The 18,773-nt window shown below is 43.5% G+C and overlaps 1 protein-coding gene across 20 annotated transcripts in view; it reads left to right on the top strand.

Moving 5' to 3' along the window:
• Positions 1–6,978: 6,978 nt before the first annotated feature.
• The window catches only part of SP100 (SP100 nuclear body protein), an 80,316-nt gene continuing 68,521 nt past the window's right edge, over positions 6,979–18,773 (top strand). For all 20 annotated transcript variants that reach the window (XR_014830206.1, XR_014830207.1, XR_014830208.1 and 17 more), the window contains exon 1: positions 6,979–7,080. Coding sequence is in view for 17 of the 20 variants with exons in the window: in XM_021075662.2 (XP_020931321.1) it covers positions 7,049–7,080 (32 nt within the window). In the remaining 3 variants the exon portion in view is untranslated. The remainder of the gene's footprint in view (positions 7,081–18,773) is intronic.

The following is an 18,773-nucleotide window of genomic DNA, read 5'->3' on the forward strand; positions in this document are numbered from 1 at the left end:
AAAGGAAAAATTGTCAATACAGAAGCACTTCCCTGTGCCAGGATATTTAACTAGACTGGCAAGGGCCAAAGTGGACAATTCTAGTATGCTCCAGGTGGCTCTTAAAGGCTTGGTATTAACCACAGTGTAACCCTAGATGAAGTGGAAGCAGAGTTCCACAGGCAGACTGTGGAAAAGGGGGATCAAAAAGCCTAGGGAGGTCAGCATGGCTCTACTCTCTACACCTGGAAAACCCAGCCACCAGGTGTCCTTGCTCCTCAGGGGGCCTCAGAGACACTAATTTAACAAGGTGATAAGGAGCTCACTGCTGAGGGGCACCAGCATCCTTGAGATGCTCAGAGGGGCTGTCTTCTGTAGGCCACCACAGGGGAGGAATATTTTACAGGACTGGATTCCCTGGCAGCAATGGAAATGATAGGATTCCAGAATCAGAGAAGCCATGTGGCAGCACTTAACTGTCAGACAAGACGAAGTAATTTCCGTATCGTGCAGCAAGGTTAGAATGACAGCGGGGGCCCTGGTCCATAGATGTCTGTGGAGACAGATAATAGGACATGGTGCTCTTACAGGAAGACAGATGAGCAGCCAGCAAGGATATTGCTTCATATATATCAACAAAAGAGATTAAAAATAGGTGAACCGATGGCTGAAATCAGTTACCCCAGTAAAAAGCCAAGATCCTAGAGTTCCTGTCATGGCTCAGTGGGTTACGAACCTGACATAGTGTCTGTGAGGATGTGGGTTCCGTCCCTGGCCTTGCTCAGTGGATTAAGGATCCAGCTTTGCTGCAAGCTATGGGGTAGGTTGCAGATGCAGCTCAGATCCAATGTTGCTGTGGCTGAGGTGTAGGCCGGCAGCTGCAGCTCCAATTCAACCCCTTGCCTGGGAACTTCCACATGCTGTCGCAGGTGTGGCCCTAAAAAGAAAAAAATATATATTAAAAAAAAAAAAAACAGTCAAGATCCCTTGCCCAACTTCCAGACCTGAGCCAAATCTTGGACCAGGTTGTGGACATGAGGGCAGGTCTCATAGAAAGTGTACAGGGAGGGATTCCCTGAGTTCTTTCCCAGAAGGACCTATGGCCACTTATTCAAGTAACCGTATGCCAGACCAAGAAAAATAGATCTTTTAACAACTGTTGATACAGCATCTGAGTTGATGCTAGTACCCGGGAACCCAAAGCCACATCATAGCTCCTGTTAGAGGGTATGGAACTATGATAATGTCCATCTGACATTGAGTCCACTCAGTCCACAGAGCCACCCAGCAGTTGTTACCACAGTTTCTGAATGTAACCATAAGAAGAACATACATGGTATTGGCTGACCTGGTTTCTTAACCCATGAAATAGCAATGAATGTCTTAGGAAAAGCCAAGCAGAAGGCCCTGAAACTGCAGTTTCCCTTGGTGAAAATTGGAAGTGGAAAGAAAATCATATTCCTGGGGAATGAGAGAATGACACTCAAATAATCTGGGAACTCCACTGTCCAGTCAGGCTGACACAGAAAATTAACTATCCCCATGAGGGTATGTTAATTGGACCTGATGAGCAAGAAGTGTTGAGTGTTCTTGGAGTTCCCGTCATGGCTCAGTGGTTAACGAATCTGACTAGGAACCATGAGGGTGCAGGTTCGATCCCTGGCCTTGCTCAGTGGGTTAAGGCTCCGGCGTTGCCATGAGCTGTGGTGTAGGTTGCAGACACAGCTCGGATCCCGTGTTGCTGTGACTGTGGTGTAGGCCGGCGACTACAGCTCGGATTGGACCCCTAACCTGCGAACGCCACATGCCACGGGAGTGGCCCAAGAAATGGCAAAAAAGACAAAAAAAAGAAGAAGAAGTGTTGAGTGTTCTGAAAGCCTGGTTGAGTCCCAGGCACTCTGGAGGATGAGAAATAAACCCTGTAAGATTCTGAGACATGAAGTATAGGTCGTTTTTGAGCGGTTCAATGGTCTGCAGCATAACAACATATTCTCTCTAAAGCTCCAAGCTATCACACCTGCGTGTCCTACCACTAAGAAGCATGATGCTTGGTAGAGTTGTCCAGGTAAGGAGAATAACTGTGGTTGACAATCTGATGAAAATGATCCTAGGGTTTGTAATGTGTGTGTGTTGGGGGGGTGGGCAGGGATGGAGGATGGAGAGGTAGTGTAGTAGTTATACCATCTGAATAATAAAATGTGTTCTGGTCAATGTTTTCCACCGAAGAGCACACAGTGGGCATTGTGGCGTGATACTAAATACAGTTACATGTCATCCCTATCATGCTTTCATTTTCCGTCACGCCTTGACTGCCGTGGCCCTTATTCATTCGTTTCAGTATTATGAACAGTGCTAATCTGAACTGAGAGGCAGCAGAGCCTAATCTACAAGAGCAGACCTTGCAGTTTGACCATGTAGGTGGAAACCCAGCTCTTCGTGGGCAAGTCTCTTACCCTCCCTATACATAGTTTCACCTGTAAAATGGAGATGCTAGTAGTACATAGCTCGCTGGATCATTGTGGGGATCAATGAGTTCATATTTGTTATGCACTTAGAAAGTACCTGACCCTGAAAGCAATAAGCAAATAAACTAAGAAAATTTATTTTTTATATTTTTATTTGTTAATGATTTTTATTGTTTCCATTATAGTTTATGGTCAACTAAGAAAATTTATACACAAGCCTCCATGGCATGCATATTAGGGCTCTTTGCCAGCAAGGCCAAGTTTACCTAGGTTACGCAGGAAGGGACTTCACTGATGAAATGCACAGTGGAAGGGCAGGAGGCTGGGCTCAGAGCCAGCAAACCTCCCCAGAAGCACATGGGAAGCAGAGCATCTCCAGGAATTGAGCCCCAGGAATATCTGCCATCTTGTTAAGGAGCTGCCGTGGAATGAACATTATCCAACTGTACTTTTTTTTCAATTCCATTGTTTTTTTTATTATTGCTATAGTTGATTTACAATGTTATGTCAATTTCTGCTGTACAGCAAAGTGACACCCCAGTCAAACACACACACACACACACATTCCCTTTCTTATCTTCCATCCTGTTCTATCACGAGACTGGATATAGTTTCCCTGTGCTATGCAGCAGGAGCTCATTTCTTTTTTTCTTTTTCTTTTTCTTTTTTTCTTTTTTTTTTTTTTTTTGTCTTTTTAGGGCCACACCTTTGGCATATGGAGGTTCCCAGGCTAGGAATCCAGTCAGAGCTACAGCTGCCGGCCTACACCACAGCCACAGCAACACCAGATCCTTAACCCACTGAGCAGGGCCAAGGATCGAACCCACAACCTCATGGTTCCTAGTTGGATTCATTAATCACTGAGCCATGACGGGAACTCCAGGAGCTCATTTCTTAGCCATGCTAAATGTAATAGTTTGCATCTGCTAACCCCAGACTCCCCGTCCATCTGTATTTTAACTCCTTAACAAGCTTCGCTCAAGAGTCCAACTCCTCAAAGAGAATCCCCCAGGCCTGGCTTGCTCAAGGGCCAGGGTCTTGATTAACAGTCCTTCTACTGCCCACACAAAGGGGAGAAGTCCCCACTCAAAGGAATTCAGGTCTGTTGGAAAAAGGGTGGAAGAGGCTGGACAGCCAAGGAAAACATAGCTGGCTGGCGGAATCCACCCCGGAGACCCCCTGAGGTGCACCCAGATGTCCAAGGGGAAGATGGGGCAGTCTCATGCCAGTCAAAGGGGTTGCAGAGCCTGGGGGGAGGAGGGCAATTTCCTGGCATCACATGGAACAGGTCGACTGTGGTTCCATTGCCTGTGCTGTGGAGATGAAGGCCGAGTTGGTCATCATGTTAGAAGGGAGAGTGTCCACCGCCCTGGACAGCCAAGGGCAAGCATGGCCACTAAGACTTTCACCCTTGTCAGTTCCACTGACCTGGATGCAGATGTGGGCTGTGGGCTGCAAAGGAGCCTGTCTGTGGTCTTACCTGGGGAAAACATGACTATGTCTCCGGGAGCTGCAGGAGGACTGGGTGTTCCTGGGGTCGTGGGCCACTTAGTAATGGCCTCAGCCAGCACCTCCCATGCAGATCCCAGCATACACCTGCTATCTGGGTGGAAAGAACTGGGATCTCCAGCTGTCTCTGTTTAACCCAAGTGGGAAGACATCCTGAAGGGCAATATTCAAAAAACAGTGGCCTAAGTCTTCCAGAAAGTGAACAAAAGGAGACTGACAGTAGCAGGAAGTCAAAGTTCGGAGGAAGCAGCTAGAACAAAATGTTTCCTGTTTATTATTACCTAGCTCCAAGAGCATCCCCAGTGGTGCTGGGCATGGGAGAGCTCAATGTTGATAGGAGAGCCAGGGAAGAAGCCCAGGACAACCAGACTTTCTGGGGAGAGAGGAAAAGATCCTAAGAGGGAGAAAGACACAGAGAGAATCCTTAAATTCTGTGTAGAAACCCTCCTCGGCTCTCCACATCTTGAGTTCCAAACCAACCGACAGGCAAAAAGGTGAGACAGATGGAAATCAAAACACTATAAGCAGGATTGGGCTTTGTTTTGTGGCCTAGTGTGTGCCAAAAAAAGATCCCTAAAGCTGAACCTCAGAACTGGGCTTATCCATAGTCTCACACAGCTCCCATCCATCACAGGCCCCCAGGCCCCTGTCCCTCTGCACTTAACCTTGGAGGAGAGAGCCCTGGCCTCTGCAGGCAGGAGGAGCCCAGGGAGACCCAACCAGGAGCAGACTCACCTCCTCCACCCAACCCTTGATGGGAGAGTCTCCCCAGGGAGGGTGGGGGCAGGGGTCCAGGTCTAGCGATGTGGTGCCCCCTGGAAGGTATCGTTGGAGCAGGGCCTGAGTGTCAGGTTCTGGGCACCTGCTCCCTCTCCATTTGTACACCTGCGGAGGTGCTGAGGATCTTGATCCTCTGGCCCCAGTGGCCACCATTGCAGCTACTGCTGCTCCCTCCTGTCCTTCAGTCTTGGATCCCAGACCCTTCTGACTCAGGGACAAACCTATGGCCCCACAGGCGTCTCTCAGCTTGGAGACTCAGCCCCACTGGTGAAGACTGGACAGAAGCAGCTCCTGAGGAAGCTTGCCAAGCCCATTGCCTTGATGGGTCCCCTGCCCCAGCTCCCTCCTCCATCACCGCCCCTCCTGCCCTGCAGGTTTCCAGCCCAGCATCTGGCACCTTCAGCCACAGCAGAAATGCTCCCTGTTGTCAGAGCTTCTTGCCGCCCCAGAAAATACCCCAGGCACCCCCTGATTTCCTTCAGTCACTCCAGCAGGGGTTTTCGAAGTTCATCCTGCTTCTTTGGTTGGTCCTGTTCTTTTCCAAATCTGAGTGGGACTGACAATGTTTCCTGGACCAAAGAAACTGCTTTTTTTTTGGTCTTTTTAGGGCCGCACCTGCGGCATATGGAGGTTCCCAGGCTAGGGGTTGAATCAGATTTGTAGCTCCAGGTCTACACCACAGCCACAGCAATGTTAGATCCGAGCCGCGTCTGTGACCTACACCACAGCTCAAGGCAACACGGGATCCTTAACCCACTGAGCAAGGCCAAGGATCAAACCTGCATCCTCGTGGATCCTAATCAGATTCGCTTCTGCTGAGCCACGACGGGAACATCCAGAGAAACTGCTTTCTCCACAGAGGGCTGGGGGCTACTTCAGAAACCACCACTGCTCTCACAGAGTGTGGTGTGTGCCCTGCTTTCTCTGACTCGCTGGAAACTTTCCTCCCTATGGCCAGGAGCAGCCCTGTGTGGGAATATCTGCCCTGTGGGTTTCCCACCCAGCCGCTGCTAGCTGGCCTCTGATTCCTTGGAGCCCCAAGCAGACAACAGAAAAGCTGGCACACTGGAGTTCCCATTGTGGCTCAGCAGTAATGAACCCGACTAGTATCCATGAGGACGTGCGTTCAATCCCTGGCCTCGCTCCGTGGGTTAAGGATCTGGCATTGCCATGAGCTGCAGTGAGTGTGCAGACTCGGCTCGGATCCTGCGTTGCTGTGGCTGTGGTGTAGGTCAGCAGCTGGAGCTCCAATTCGACTCCTAGCCTGGGAACCTCCATATGCCACGGGTGCGGCCCTAAAAAGCAGAAAAAAAGAAGGAAAAGAAAAGCAGGCACATTTATGTCAACACCCAGTATGGTGGTGGCCTGATCCACCTGCTGTACAGGGACCGAGAGAAGAGAGAGAGTGGACACTAGAAAAGGCAGGTGTGCTCTGTGCCAGGCTTGTCTGGATCCTGTGCCCCATGGAGTCAGGAGCAGAGGGCAGCCGTGCCCACCAGAACCTCAGCTTGCTAATCCTTCTACCCCCTGAGGGGAGGGAGGGAGAGAGGGCTCCACAGAGACCTTGTGCACTGGGTAGGATGGCCTCATCCGTCTTCTGGAATCTGTACCAACCAGGCTGATGCTCGCTCTTTGCGGGGAAAGAACAGGAGTGGAGAGAGGATAGAAAGCCTGCCCCACATTTTCAAGTGTAACTGGCTCAGACCCCTCCTCAAAGCTGGAGGAAGTCAAATTCAGGGGAGCATCACATGGAAACCATCGCTGCTTCATCAGACATCTGGACACTGGGACCTACCTCAGTTGGGTCCAAGCTCTCCCATGGGCTGGAGAGAAGATCCGAAGTGTCCATTTTCCCCCTGCCCCGGCCATCTTGGCAAGGGAAGGGGCAAAGAGGGACTTTGCCCTTGACCCCCATGCTCTGAAACCCCCTGAGAAGGCAGGAGCCTGAGGACGGCTGGGATCACACAGACGTTGGTTGTTGCTGTCTTTGCACAAACAGGTGGACTCCCGGGGCCCGGGTCTGCCCCTCCCCGAGTCCTCCTCCGGGGTCCTCCGGGGCCCTCCAGTCCCTGAGTGTCACTCCTTGTCTTCCATCCCTGGGGGTCACATGTCATAACGGCTAGAAGGATTGTGTAGCTGCGGGAGGAGGGAGGGAGGACGTCCACAGCTCACTGAGCTACTTTCACTTCCCTTTTCCCCACTTGGGCGGAGCCCTAGAGAGACTTCCTGTTCAGGGTTCAGGCCTAGGGCTGCCTCCCTGGACACTGGAGTGGTTGCAGGCCAAGCTCAGGCCCAGGCCGGGCTGAGGTGGAAAGATGGCTAGTGGAGGCCGTGAGCTCAGGACAAGGTCAGTCTTTCCCCTGTCCTTCCACCTGTCCCTCTGGCCGTGCGGCTGCTTCAGGGCTGTTCTTTGGACTCTGCACTAAACCTTTGCTTTGCACAGGATATACACACGGGATCACTCTGCCGTATAATAAGAAACAGGAATGTGTAACGAGGAAATCAGATTTTAAACGGCAGCAGGGAGCCTGCTGGTTGAGTCTTGTTGCTACAAGGCACATGACATTGTTTTGCAATTTCAGCCAGGAGGCCTGTCCAAAGGTGCTGATCTTTATGAGGCCTTGTGGCAAGGGATTATTTCCTTGTAAACCTAGATCACTCTCTCGTTTCTCTTAGATCAGTCCTACCTTCACATAGCTGAGGAAGTAGAAATTTAAAGGAAACCCCTGATTTATTTTCAAACCTTTGAGTGGTGCTTTTTCCCACCTGTCCTGTGGACGGGGACTCAGACAGTCCCCGGCACTGTTCCCACCTCTGGCTGGGGAAGGGGGGGGGGCTGGATTCTTCTTCCAACAATCCCTGGCAAAGAAAGTGAAAGGAAGAGAAATGCCCCAAACTGCCAAGGGCTAGCCCAGGATGAGTATTTTAATTTTCACAGAAACTATTTCAGTTCTGGAGTAGGTTATACCTCCACAAGGTAAAGAGTAGAAATCCCATCTCTTTCTCTAGTAGTGGGTCGGAAGTAACATTATTTAATATTTTAAAGGTCTGGATTTTGTTAATACAACAGAAATACATTATGCATTCTTGTTCATAAAGTTCCTAAGTATATAGAGGAGAAAATTCTTGTTCACCCCTCACCCCCTTGAAACTTCCAGTCCTGATCCTTTTCAATTCTTGGGTGTTATCTTCCAGATCTTTTTTCTACACATTTACATATGTAACTTATTTTTATAATTACATAAATTTTAGTCCTTTTTTAAAAATGGAATTATGTTTTAAATGCCATTTTTTTCATTTTCATGTACTTTAATAGTGAAAATCATAGCACCTTAATAAACATAGGATCCCCTGGTTCTTTTTAACAGCTGTATACTATTCCACAGAATGGGTACACCATAGTTTTTAAACTCTCCTCCCTCCCCACTCTATTGATAGACATTTAGAGCTTTTTCAATTGTTTGCCTTTACCAACAAGCTGTGATACCAACGGTTTTATATTTTCTTATGTTTTTGCACGTGTACAAGTGTTGGTCTTGTGTCAATAACCAAAAAAGTGGAATTGTTGAGGGAAAGGGTACTAATATTTCATTGTTTACAGCTGATGCCAAACTGCCTTTCTAAGTATCTGAGCCAGCATATTCTCCTACCAAGAGTTAGATGAGCCATCTCCCCACATCCAACCTTTGCAAAAGTGCTGGACAAAGAGTTCTATCTTGTTAATTTGACTCTCCAGGTGACATGGGAGGTTGAACAGTTTTTCGGGTTTATTGGCCTCTTCTATGAATTGCTGGTTTGTTTATTATCAACGTTAGTGAGTTGAGGTGACTGTCTTTACTGATAAGGGAGAATTTGGTAAACATTTTGAAATTTCTTTCTTTTTTTTTTTTTTTTTGTCTTTTTGCCATTTCTTGAGCCGCTCTCGCAGCATATGGAGGTTCCCAGGCGAAGGGTCAAATCGGAGATGTAGCCGCCGGCCTACGCCAGAGCCACAGCAACGCGGGATCCGAGCTGTATCTGCAACCTACACCACAGCTCACGGCAACGCCGGATTGTTATCCCACTGAGCAAGGCCAGGGATCGAACTTGCAACCTCATGGTTCCTAGTAGGATTTGTCAACCACTGCGCCACGACGGGAACTTCATTCTGAAATTTCTAAATACACTTTCCTTGCTTTTTAATTTTGCTTATGTTGGCTTTAGCTTACTGAAGCTGAAACTTTAAAGTATAGACTTATTAGAGTATTGACTTTATAAAATAGATGCACCCTTGTTTTTATGAATAAATAAAGTGATATAGAAAACTGCTAATGAATTCCACATACACAGTCTTTAGCTATAGTCCTTGTGTTCTCAAGGTGATTGATTCAATTCTACCTTTACTTCATGGTGAATTTCTCCTCTAGCATCTCCAAAATGTTTTTCTTTTTCAAGTTTTAGGCAAAATTATTCTTCAATTGGAGCAACTTTAGCCTTCACAACTTCTATCTGTCCCTAAACTTCCATCTCTTTAGCTTTTTACTTTCTGATCTTAATGGTTATCTCAAACTTTTCTTCATGACATTATATAATTTTTAGTAGTGTGGGGTTTCATGGTTTTTTTAAAAAAAAAGCTGATTGTGTTTATTTGGGGGAGGGGAATCTTAATTTTTCTAAAGCCCTTTCATCTCCACTTGAAACCACATTTTGTTATTTTATCACCCCGCTTTCATGCTCTTGCTTTATTTATTTAGGTTTTTGCGTGATGTTCAGTGCTTTGGGAATGTTTTCTTCCTTTTCTGGGTTATCCTTCCAGATTGATTCTGTTTGCAGTTTGGTTTGGGTGTTGCTTTTCTTTCTTGTTCATGTGCCTGTCATGTTTTTATAGCCCTTTTACTCAGGCTTGAGCTGGTAGCTTTCCTGTCACCTCCAGTCTTAAGCTGAGTGAATGTTTGTTTTTTTTTTTCTCTTCCCCCACCTCCAGATTTCCTGTCTTAACTGAGACCAAATTACTTCTCATCTGATCTGCAGTGTGAAGCCTCTGCTTTCATTCATGTTAATTTTTTTCTGAGCATCCTTTAACCTGTTAAACCATCCCTTTCCCCACTGCTCTGCAATGCTAGCTACCCTCTCCATTAACCAAGTGGCTATACATGCAGGGTCTGTTTCCATGTTCTCTCTCTTTTCTGCCATTGACCTATGACAGCCTTGCCTTACATGTCTCCACACTGTAATAGGGACAACAGCCTCAGGTAAACTCTTGATAACTTGTGGAATAAATCTTGCCAGCTTCTTTTCTTCTTACAAGGTGTTTTGGCCCTTTGTATCTCCAAATCAGCTTGTCAAAATCTTGTCAAGATTTTTGTTGATTACAGTGAATCTATAGGTCAATTTGAAAAGAACTGACATCTTTACAGTATTGTGTCTTCTATTCCATTAATCTAGAATGAATAGGCAATGAGGTCCTACTGTACAGCACAGGGAACTATATCCAGTCTCTTGGATTAGAACCTGATGGAAGACAGTATGATAAAAATAATGTATTTATATTTATGACTAGGTCACTATGCTGCACAGTAGAAATTGACTCAATACTGTAAATTAATTATACTTTAATAAAAATATGATATAAGTATATTATTATTTTAAAATAGTTTCTAATAAAACTTAAACTTTTCTACCTAGAGGTTTTATGCTTCTTCTGCTATATTTATTTGTAGATACTCGAGATCTTTATGCTATTATAGATATATAATTTAAAAATCAACTTTCCAGCTGCTTGTTGCTAAGATATAAAAATAAATTGAAATGTTGCCAAATTTTTCACAATTATAATAACTTGTACGGAGATATATTTTGCATATATATATAAATTTACATAGTGTATACATAATGACAGTCTTGTTACTTCAGGTCTAACCCTTATATTTCCTATTTCTTTTTCTTGCCTTAGTGTGTGGGCTAGGACTTTGTATAAGATGAATACAAGTAGTGATAGTAATCATCTCTATCTTGATTCCAGTCTCAAAGGGAAGGCCTTTATCTTGGCACAAGTATGAATGATTTTGCTGTAGTCTTCTTTCTTAATAAAAAGACCGACACAGATTAAAGAAATTTTATACTTGGCATCTGATGATTTCAATATATGAGGTGTGTGTGGCTTTTTTTTCTGTTTTTTCTTCCACTTCTCATTCACAAATTTCTTTTTTAAAATAAACTTTAAAAAAGTTTTCGTTTTTAAAATAAAATTTTTGGAATAATTTTATACTTACAGAAAAGTTATAAAGATGGTACAGAAGTTTCTAAATACTGCACACCCAGTTTCATTTCCTGTGATGCTATGCTCTTACATGACTGTGATGCATTTATCAAAACTAAAAAAAACCAATGCTGGTACTTTGTTATAACTCAAGCCCAGACTTTTTCAGTTTCACTAGTTTTTCCATCAATGTCCATTTTCTGCCCCAAGGTTAAATCTGGGAAACCTCATTGCATTAAGCCATCCTGTCACCTCTTCTCCCCTGATCTGTGACAATTTGTCAGTCTTCCCTTCAACAACCTTGACAGTTTAAAGAGTACTAATCAGGCATTTTGTAGAATGTCTTTCAACTTGAGTTCACCTTAATGTCTTTCTCATAATTAGACAGGGGGTGTGGTTTTATGAAAGAATATCAAGAGGTAAAATGCCCTTCTCATCACATCATATTAGGAGATATGTCAACCTGACTTATCTCAGGGATGTTGACTTTGGGCGTCTGGCTCAGGTGGTGTTTGCCAGGTTTCTCCATTGTAAAGTTTTTTTGTTTTTTTTGTTTCCACACTCTATTCACAAAGATTATTTTAAATAGCTGGTTATCTTTGTGTACTAGCATCACATTTGAGGAAATTACTTATAGGTAAAATTTGGGACCTCATTGAAGGTATTAGGCTTTGGGAAGGATTTCTGTTTGGTACTTTCAGGGGCCTTGAGGCACCAATCCAGGGACTCTCTAACACAAGTTCAGGGTCTGTGAGAACTTGGAGGAGCCCAGGTAATTTAACTGGGAATGCAATTCAGTAAGTCCGGAGACGTCTCTTCATCTCACTATGAAGATGTGATGGTCCGGGTCTGGATTCCTGTGAGACTCTATACTCTATGTGGATTTTAGACTTTATTTCTGTCTCTCTCACCCCATAAGGCTGTCAAACCTGAGGTCCTGATTCTCTGGGATCAGCAAATGCCTTCAAGGCAAAAACATTTCTGAGCTTTGCTTAACTCTCTGGTTTCTCTTTCCCGTTACTTTTGCTTGGCAAACCCTTACTGTGATTTCATATTGTCAATAATTAATAACATTTTTACAAGCTTTTTGCAACTTTTTTTTTTTTTTTTTTTTGTCTTTTTGTCCTTTCTAGGGCCTCACCTGCGGCATATGGAGGTTCCCAGGCTAGGGGTCCAATCGAAGCTGTAGCCTCTGGCCTACGCCAGAACCACAGCAACATGAGATCTGAGCCGCGTCTGTGACCTACACCACAGCTCATGGCAATGCCAGATCCTTAACCCTGAACAGAGGCCAAGGATCAAAGCCGCAACCTCATGGTTCCTAGTCGGATTCATTAACCACTGAGCCACAACGGGAACTCCGCTTTTTGCAACTTTTAAGGTTTTGTTGTGTGTTTTTTTTTTTTTTTAACAGAATGCTGTATTGGTTGTGGGACTTGGGGGAAAACTGAGGTGTTTTGAATCCTGCCCCATCACACTAGAAGTTTACAATCACTGATTGATTAACAGCCATTTTTCAAAGTTTATGGCTTGAGGTTTGATAGTGGCTCATGAAGTTTTTCTTTGCTTCTAAGATTTTTCTCTTAGCATTTGTACTGTAATGAGTTTAGATTTGTTTGGTTTTGTTTTCGATTTTGCATTTATCCTGTTGGTGTTTTCACAATTGCTTGAATTCGTGAGTTGATGCCTTTTATCTGTTTTGGAAAATCCTTAGCCATTATCTCTTCAAATACTTCTTATGCCCTCCCCCCAGCCTCCTCCTCTCTCTTTCTAGGACTCAAAAGCAGCTAATACTAGCCCTTTTGACTATTTTTCACATATTCCTTTCATGCTTTCTGCATTTTTACATTTTTCATATTTCTGTTTTTTAGTTGGATATCTTCTATTGATGTCTTCTAGTTTTGTTTTTTTGTTTTGTTTTGTTTTGGTTTGGTTTGGTTTTGGTCTTTTTTAGGGCTGCACCTGTGGCATTTGGAGGTTCCCAGGCTAGGGGTCTAATCAGAGCTGTAGCTGTTGGCTTACACCACAGAACGGCAACACCAGAACCTTAACCCACTGAGCAAGGCAAAGGATAGAACCTGAGTCCTCGTGGATGCTAGTCAGATTTGTTTCTGCTGAGCCATGATAGGAACGCCATCTGATGTCTTCTAGCTTTAAAATTATATTTTCAGACCTAAAAGTTCCATTTGATTATTTTTTATACTTTCCAGTTCTTCTGTGTAATTATCTGACTTTCTATTTTCTCCATCATTTTATCCAGTTTCTTGACCATTTTAATCACAGATTTAGTGTGGTAAGTCCAGTCTCTGGATCATCTGTGCATCTGCTTCCATCATCTTTTTCTCTTTGTTTGGTCCTGCAGTCCTATCTTTTGATGCACATATTAATTTTTCATTGAATGCCAGACATTGTGTTCTGCCAAATGTTGTTCTCTTGTACATAAGAGTAATTCCCCTTTCCTCTGCTAGACAAGTAAAATAATGATGCAGACTACATCACACAATCAGGGCATGAAGTAACCCAAAATTAGTTTGTACTTTTTTTTTTTTTTTTTGGCTTTTCAGGACTGCACTCACAGCATATGGAGGTTCCCAGGCTTGGAGTTGAATCAGTGCTACAGCTGCTGACCTACGCCACAGCCACAGCAACTCCAGATCCAAGCCACATCTGCAGTCTACACCACAGCTCACATCAACACTGGATCCTTAATCCACTGAGTGAGGCCAGGGATCGAACTAGTCAGATTTATTTCTGCTAAGCCACAACAGGAACTCCTAGTCGGCATTTTTTTTTCTAGTCTGCATTTTTGATAACATTTAGTACACCTCAGGTTAGCCCTGATCCCAGATAGGACATCCAGACTTTCAATTAACAGATGGCAATCAAGTTTTCTATGCTTTTCAAAGTTTTTGTTATATTTTCAACCCTCCTGCTTTATGCAGTTTTAGAACTGAAAACAAGATTTTGAGAAAATCAAATCATTAATTTCCTTGAAGTCTCTAACCTGGCACTCCAACTCCAAATGACCATCGGAAGTTCTGCTAGATTCTTTGCCCTCCAGCCACAGCCCTCTGCCTGTGCCGAGTCCAGATGCTCAGTTTCTAGGTGTGTCCAGAATTTACAAGCACTCTCATTCTTTTTTATGCCTGAGTAGTGTTCTATTGTGTGTGTATATATATATATGTGCGTATGTGTGTATGTATGTACATGTGTATGTGTGGTATATGTGTGTGTATATATGCGTGTGTGCACACACACATACCACACCTTATTTGTCCATTCATCTGTTGATAGGCATTTAAGTTGCTTCCATATCTTGGCGATTATAAGTAATGCTGCTATGAACTTTGGGATGCATGTATCTATATCCATTTTTATAAACTCAACTTTACCAGTGTTATCCTTTTGTTTACAAATGCCTCTCGTGGAGTTCCCGTCATGGCGCAGTGGTTGACAAATCCTACTAGGAACCATGAGGTTGTGGGTTCGGTCCCTGTGCTTGCTCAGTGGGTTAACGATCCGGCGTTGCCATGAGCTGTGGTGTAGGTTGCAGACACGGCTCGGATCCCGCGTTGCTGTGGCTCTAGCGTAGGCCGGTGGCTACAGCTCCGATTCGACCCCTCTCCTGGGAATTTCCATATGCTGCGGGAGCGGCCCAAGAAATAGCAAAAAAAAAAAAAAGACAAAAAATGAATAAACAAAAATGCCTCTCGTATACTCAGAATTCTAACCATACACTACTATATAGTATACGAATACTTCATTCATTCATTCACAAATATTTCTTGACACCACATTCCCGGCACTTAATCGATGCTAGAGTATAATAGTGAGCAAAGCAGACCAAGTCCCTGTCCTAATGGAGATGTCGTTCCGGGGACAGACAAGCAATAAACAGGTGAACAAATATTTATAATTGAATGACAGAAATTAGTAAGAGTATAAAGGAAAAAACCTATTGGATACATGGAGAGAATGTAATGGGAGTGCAATTTTAAACACTAGGAGGGCTTTCTAAGAAGTAAATATTTAATGAGAGTCATGAATGTATTGAGGAAAAGTCCCATGTAAATTTCTGAAGAAATGGTCTAAGTAGAGGAAACAGCCAATGAAAAGTCAGGTATAGAATCATGCCTGGAATGGCTGAAGAAAGCTTGGAGGTTAGGGTGCCCAAGGGCAGTGACCTAGAAGAGGGGTAGGAAATGAGGTCGGGGAAGTTCTCAAAGAAAGGTCATGTTGTTTCTCAGAGGTCATGATCAAGACTTCAGATTTTATTCAGAATGGATTGAGGAGCCACGGAGCGTTTGCAATAGAGGGAAATCATCTGATTTCAGTTTTAAAAAGATCTCTTTTGCTTATGTGTGATGTTTGGAAAATAGCTGTAATATGGCAATACTGTGTAGTGATTAAAGGGCCTGGACTCTGATCCAAAGCCTCATTCCATTCTTTCATGGTTTATATGGCCTTGGGGATATCACTTAACATCTCTGTAACTCTGTTTCCTCACCTGTAAAATGGGATAGTAAGAGCATATATCTCATAGAGGCTGTTATATATATTTACTAGGTCCTACATATGGAAAAATTAGAAAATAAGCAGGTTTCAAGAGGTGACTCAAGATCAGCAATCAGTTCCTGCCTGGATAAGAGTAAAAAGCCTACGAGGGTCCTTGAAGTGGAGATGGTTGAATGTAAATCTGGAGCCCAGGAGAGAGAAATAAGGCAGAGATGCACAATTTGGGAATTATCCACATGTGGCTGGGATTCAAAGCCATGGGAATAGATCAGATTACGTAAGGAAGGGGTGCAGATAGAGAAGAGGTAAGAGGACTGGCCCTGAGGTAGTTGATATGTGCAGGAGGAGCAGGAAGGGCCAAGGGGGTCGCTGGAAAGCCACAAAGGTGTGGCATCTCAGGAGCTGAAGGAAGAAAGCGTTTCCAGAAAACAAACATAGACAGCAATGTCAATGTCGACAATAGTTCCCAAAGGGAAACAGCATAGGAGAAGTAATTTGAGTGGGGAGTGGGATGTACAGAGATTTTAAATGGGTAATATTGAAGCATGCTGTATATTTATAGTATCCAACGGAGGGGAAAGTTGAGGGTGGACGTGAGAGGGAAGGATTCTGCATTGATTGTGTCCGAGTCAAGGAGAAGTGATGGAAGAGAGTGTCCAAGTGAGTGGATTGCCCCTAGGCTGAAGGGAGGCATTCCATGCTCTGAATCAGGAGGAAGGCCACTGGGTACCAATGTAGATCGGCTGATGTAGTCCATGGTGAGGATGCAGTTACGGGTTGCTTTTACATTCTCAGTTAAGAGCAAAAGGGAGAGAGGGAGAGAGGGGTAATTAGGAGTTGAGGATAGAAAAGTTGTAAAACAGTCATTCAGTGAAGGAAAAGGTGAAATAAATAGCAAGATGTAGGATTACAAAATGACACTGAGACTTCGTTTCAGCTTAATGACTATAAACTTAAAAAGAGCACATAGCATGGCTGTGTTTTTCTCCAGACAGGTTGGGTGCAGAAGAGTGGAAGAGGGGCTAGTCTGGTTTTATTCAGGGATAGCGATTTATTAGATGAATCCAGTGGAGGGAGATATGAGTGAGGAAGTTAAGGGTGAACTTAACGAGTGGATTTTAAAAGCCGTTCTAGAACTGCTATTAAATGATGGGGAGTTTATTGGTTCCCCTCCCAGCTGTACCTGGGTATTAGGATGTTTTAAAACTCCTTAGATGGTTTTAGTGTATATCCAAGGTTAAGAACAGTGGAATACAACAATAGACCATGAATTTAGGTGGGTAAGTGAAGCTATCAACATGATTATGAGCAATAAAATAATAGAGTTGGGAGCCCAGGGGTAAGGGATCAAAGATTCATTGGAGTGCAGGTATAAAATGACATAACCTGCAATAGATCAGGCACTGGTCATATCTGAATCGGATTTTGTAGCATGCACAAATTGGAGGAATGACGAAGTCTGAAGTATGGTCACAGAAGAAACTTGCAGAAATGGAGAGGAAGACAAGATTATTAGAGATAATAGAGGTCAATAAGTTGAAAGATTAAGAGTTCCCGCTGTGGTTCTGTGGGTTAAGAACCTGACTAGCATCCATGAAGATGCAGGTTCAACCCCTGGCCTTGCTCAGTGGGGTAAGGATCCGGCATTGCCATGAGCTGTGGTGTAGGTAGTAGACTCGGCTCAGATCCCGCGGTGCTGTGGCGGTGGTGTAGGCTGGAGATGTAGCTCCGATTCAACCCCTAGCCTGGGGACCTCCATATGCTGCAAGAGCGGTGCTAAAAGGAAAAAAAAAAATTGAAAGATTAGGGTATTTAATGGAATCTCTGTTGATATTGAAGTAATCAAAATTTTTGTGAGGAGTCATGCTAAGGCATTTGCAAAAAATCTTCATTGAACAAAGGGGAGTGGCCTGTAGAATGGCAGATGGAAAGAAAAGAAGAAAGATAAAACGTTTTATAGTTTGTTAGTTGATTTGTTGGTTGATTTATAATTTTTTTCTTTCTTTTTTTTTTTCCTTTTTTTCTTTTCTTTTTAGTGCCACACTTGTAGCATATGGAAGTTCCGGGGCTATGGATCAAATCAGCCAGCCTATCAAATCAGCCAGCCTATGCCACAGCCACAGTAATGCGGGATTTAAGCCTCATCTGCAAACTGCGCCACAGCTTGCAGAAATGCTGGATCCTTAACCCTCTGAGCAAGGCCAGGGATTGAACCCATATCCTCATGGGTACCAGTCGGGTTCTTAACCCGTTGAGCCACAACAGGAACTCCTTGATTTGTATTTTTTTCTTAGTTCCACAGAAAATTTATTTTTGCACTGGGAATAAGACACAGAACTAGGTTTTTTTCTTCCAAAGGAAAAAAAAAAAGACCATTTATGCAATAACATTAACTTAGTAATTTAACCTTTTACTACTGATTTGAAATAACATCTTTAACATAAAGTAGATTATCTTTTTTCTTTTTAGGGCTGTACCTGTGGCATATGGAAGTTCCCAGGATAGGGGTTGATTCGGAGCTGCAGCTGCCAGTCTACACCACAGCTCATGGCAACGCCGGATCCCCGACCCACTGAGCAAGACCAAGGATCAAATCAACATCCTCATGGATGCTGGTCCAGTTCTTAACCTGCTAAGCCACAAGGGGAACTCCTAGATTATATTTTCTGTATAAAAGATACATACACGACCCCTGTTCTGATCCATGATTCTATTTTTTATTCCTCTTTCAATACTGAAATGTGTGAGTTACTATGGTTTTATCATTTTTGTTTTCAAAATATTCTTAGCTATTCTGGAGTTTTTCTCTTCTAAATAAATATTATAACCAAATGTTAATGTTTCTGGGATTCAAGTAACAGATACTGAATGCATAGATAAATTTAGGAAGAATTTTTTAAAATTCATTATTATAGTTGATAGGAAGAATTTAGATTACGAAAAATTCTGAATGGTCCCAACTAGAAAAATGGCATATCTCTTTATTTATTCAACATATGGTCGAGTTCTATAGTTAAGTTATTATTTTTGAATGACCCCTCTCATTGGGTCATTTTAGTGCTAGACATTTTACAATCGCATTTATAAATGGGAACTCATTTTTTCTTTTACATTTTCTAAATTTTTTTTGCTGGCATAAGGAGAAGTCTATTGGTTTGAATTTGCTGATCTTATGGATAGAACTCTTCCTAAGTGGACTTTTTTCTTCAAATGTTGTTTTGCATTTTTCTGGAGAAATAATTACATCTTCTACAAAGAGTGGTTTTGTCTCCTTTTTTCAGGAATTT

The sequence above is a fragment of the Sus scrofa genome, chromosome 15 (genome assembly GCF_054392235.1).
Source record: "Sus scrofa isolate SSC_HxYL_T2T_F1_AM1 chromosome 15, Sscrofa_HxYL_maternal_Yorkshire_Landrace_v2.0, whole genome shotgun sequence".
In the NCBI taxonomy this organism is placed as follows: Eukaryota; Metazoa; Chordata; class Mammalia; order Artiodactyla; family Suidae; genus Sus; species Sus scrofa.